Here is a 3000-nt window from a genome sequence, read left to right as displayed (position 1 = left end):
TAACATACGCCGCCGTTCCGCCGCCGTGGGTCGGCCGGTCGGTGCGGTAGCAGCTGTAGTTTGCGACCCTGACGTGCACACCGGGTTTTAGGAATGTTTCACAGACGAGGCAGATGTCTACTGCCTCGCTGTATAGAAATTCCCTAAATTCACCCTGCTGCGGTATAAGACTGTTTGCGTTAAAAACGCAAATAGTCAGGCCATGGGTATGGTCGTTATCCATGACTGGGTGGCTGGGCGATGGCCTGGAGGGCCGTCGCAGCTGCGGAGACTAGACTGGGTAGTTGTGTCATGATTCTGTTTAATGTTTGCAGTAGCGTCTGCAGATCATCACTGATAGCGCTCGCGGCCGCGGGGGCGGGTGGCGCTGGGGCTGTACTAGGCTGGCACTGTTTTGCGACGGGTGTCTGCGCAGCAGGGGCAGCCTGTCCACTTTCGGCGCGGGTCGGGGGGGGCGGTGGGAGTAGCCCAGCAGCACTGGGTTCCGGCTGTGTGTTGGTAGGTGGTTGCAGGTTGCGGGCGGGTAGGCGGCGTTCACCGCGAGGCGGGGCCTGCTGTTCAGCAGCCCGTCTCCCGGCAACGGACGCAAAACTGACTCCTGGCTGCACTTTTTTGGCAGCCTTGCCACGCTTGCGGGATTTGAATGCGTTACAGCCCCTGTAGCTAGCAACATGCGGCTCACTGCAGTTGCAGCATTTGGGCTGTTCGTCGCGCTTTTTTGCGCAGTCACGGCTTTGGTGTGCACCTGCACACTTTACGCAACGCGCGGGCATGGTGCAGTTGTGTGCAACATGGTCTAGGCCTTGGCAGGAGTAACACTGGAGCCTCTTGCCTTTGGCCTTGAGTAGTTCGACTGAAACGTCGATGTCCGCAATTTTGTCGAGTTGGAAGATTTTCCTGTTGTCCTCGTTGTCCACTAGGACGACAAGGAACAACGGCATCTTTTTGTGCGTACGCGGCGATGTCATTAATTCTACCGTGCGCGCGGAAAAACCCGACTCCGCGAGTTCTTGTTTAAGGTGGGTAGGGTCCATCTTGATTGGCAGGTGACGTATAACCACCTTTAGTAGCTTCAGGGACTCGGTGTTGTGGGTATAGCAATGGAGTCCCTGATCCCTAACGAGATCCATGAGCTTTTTGTGCTCATCTATGGATGTTGGGAGGACCTTGTAGACGTTATTCGATTGGACTTTGAACGACTTTACTTCCACCACTTCTTTAATCATGCGGCGGAGGTCCATGAACTCGTCGTCCCACGTCACGATTACTGGAGGGGGGCGTGTCTGTTTACGTGCTGGGGCGGCGGGTTCCGCTTCCATGACAACTTCGGTTGCCTCTGCGAACCGATTTGATGTGGCTGGCGGTGGGGCGAGCACCTTCTCAAGCCTTTTGGGCTTGGCAGTGTGCCGCCGGTTTGGTACGGTAAAACCGTCTTCCTCGGCTGTAGGGGGCGCTGTGGGTGCGTCTGCAGCAGCAGCCTTCTTTTTTGTTTGGCGCCCTTCAGGCGCGGTTGCTGCAGTTTGTTCCTCGGAGTCGGAGGTGGCTGGTCGTTTCCGTGATGCCTGTTGCGCATCCATCGGCATTTCTGCCGATAGAAGTGTCCCCAGGTTGGCTTCAGGAATTTCTAGTAGAACTGGCGCTGTTGGGTGCCGTGTTGGGTTTGGGTGGTCGCTGTCAGTCAGTCCCTGCACGGCGAGGACGGGCGCACTAGCGGCTTCTTCACTGGAATTGTCCGTTGGGGCGATCAGCAGAGCACTGGCTTCTTGAGTAGCCACGTCTGGTGACGCAACACCACTCGGGGCCGCCTCCGCCGGGGCAGCAGCGTCTTGGGTTGCTACACCCGGCAGGACTCCCGGCGGAACAATCACCTCTTCTAAGGCCGAGCGCGGCAGTCCACTCAGCAGATAGGAAGCCTCTGTTGGCGGCAGCTGTGCCAGGGCGGCGCTTAATTCGTGGCGCACGAAAAGTTTGTACGCCTTTTCCGCGGCCTCTTTTTCTGCGGGTGTTGTTGGCTTTGCTGCGCGATTCATAATCACGAACAGCTCAACTGCAGAGATGGGGTGGTAGCCTGAGGGGGCGCAAGAAGCGCCGACCGTGGACGCGGTACCGCTGTAGGTGGGTGGTGTGGCGGATGCTGCCGCCGACAGAGTGCGATCTGTCGGGACAACATCCTCTTTGGCGGTTAGGCAGCTATTATTTGGGTCCATGGGGCACCTGTAATTGAGAAAGAAAAGATGTAGGTATCTAACTCTAGTGATCGCGGACTGGTCCCACGTGAAGGGGGTCCTGGATCACAGCGTGCCCTATCGTTCCCTAGGCGTGACGCAAATCGATTCCTGAATCGATTTGTGCCACAGCCAGTAGCAGATAACACGACAATTTTGCCGCTAACAAACCCGCGTGCGAGTAGTCAGCAGGAGAGACAAGCTTTTGCTTTTGCCACGCGGGCGCCGTTGACCAACGCACCTTAACAAAGGCGCGCAGACAAAGACGCGCGAGAACAATAGCGCGAGCGAGACAATAGCAGCTGCGGTGAGCCAGAGCGTCCTCTCGCTACGGCGGCTCAGCGCAGTCTCTCTCTTCTTCTGCCGGCGCGCCTCCGTGCTGCGCTTATATGCCCTCGGTTGCGCGTGGTGGGGGGAGGGCGGGCCAGAGTCTATATAGGGGGGCGGCGGGCGCGCTGGGCGCAGACCGTAGCCGACTCGCCAGCCGCTGCAGCTGCTGTTTGTGCACGTTTTGCTTTGCCCGAGGAAGGAAGGATGACAGGCCGCGGCAAGGGAGGAAAGGGGCTCGGCAAGGGTGGCGCCAAGCGGCACCGCAAGGTGTTGCGCGACAACATCCAGGGCATCACGAAGCCCGCCATCCGCCGCCTGGCTCGCAGGGGCGGCGTGAAGCGCATCTCTGGTCTGATCTACGAGGAGACCCGCGGGGTGCTGAAGGTGTTCCTGGAGAACGTGATCCGCGACGCGGTGACGTACACTGAGCACGCCAAGCGCAAGA

General features: G+C 58.8%; 1 protein-coding gene across 1 annotated transcript; it reads right to left on the bottom strand.

Moving 5' to 3' along the window:
* Positions 1-215: 215 nt before the first annotated feature.
* On the bottom strand, positions 216-2207 carry LOC126439379 (uncharacterized). Its single transcript, XM_050090561.1, has 2 exons — positions 1206-2207; positions 216-713 (listed from the first exon to the last, which is right to left on the bottom strand). The coding sequence occupies exons 1-2, from the start codon at positions 2205-2207 to the stop codon at positions 216-218; spliced, it is 1500 nt and encodes a 499-aa protein (XP_049946518.1).
* Between the last annotated feature and the right edge of the window lie 793 nt (positions 2208-3000).

This window comes from Schistocerca serialis, unplaced genomic scaffold (assembly GCF_023864345.2).
Source record: "Schistocerca serialis cubense isolate TAMUIC-IGC-003099 unplaced genomic scaffold, iqSchSeri2.2 HiC_scaffold_1318, whole genome shotgun sequence".
NCBI lineage: Eukaryota > Metazoa > Arthropoda > Insecta > Orthoptera > Acrididae > Schistocerca > Schistocerca serialis.
The sequence above is the reverse complement of the archived record's forward strand: the minus strand, read 5'-3'. Positions and strand labels throughout refer to the sequence as shown.

What these genes read in the sequence shown, in the direction of transcription:
- LOC126439379 (XM_050090561.1), bottom strand. Translation starts at nt 2,207, where the DNA reads ATGGACCCAAATAATAGCTGCCTAACCGCCAAAGAGGATGTTGTCCCG. An exon ending in TGATTAAAGAAGTGGTGGAA is followed by an intron (nt 714 to 1,205) that starts GTAAAGTCGTTC and finishes TGCGCAAAAAAG; the next exon opens with CGCGACGAACAGCCCAAATG.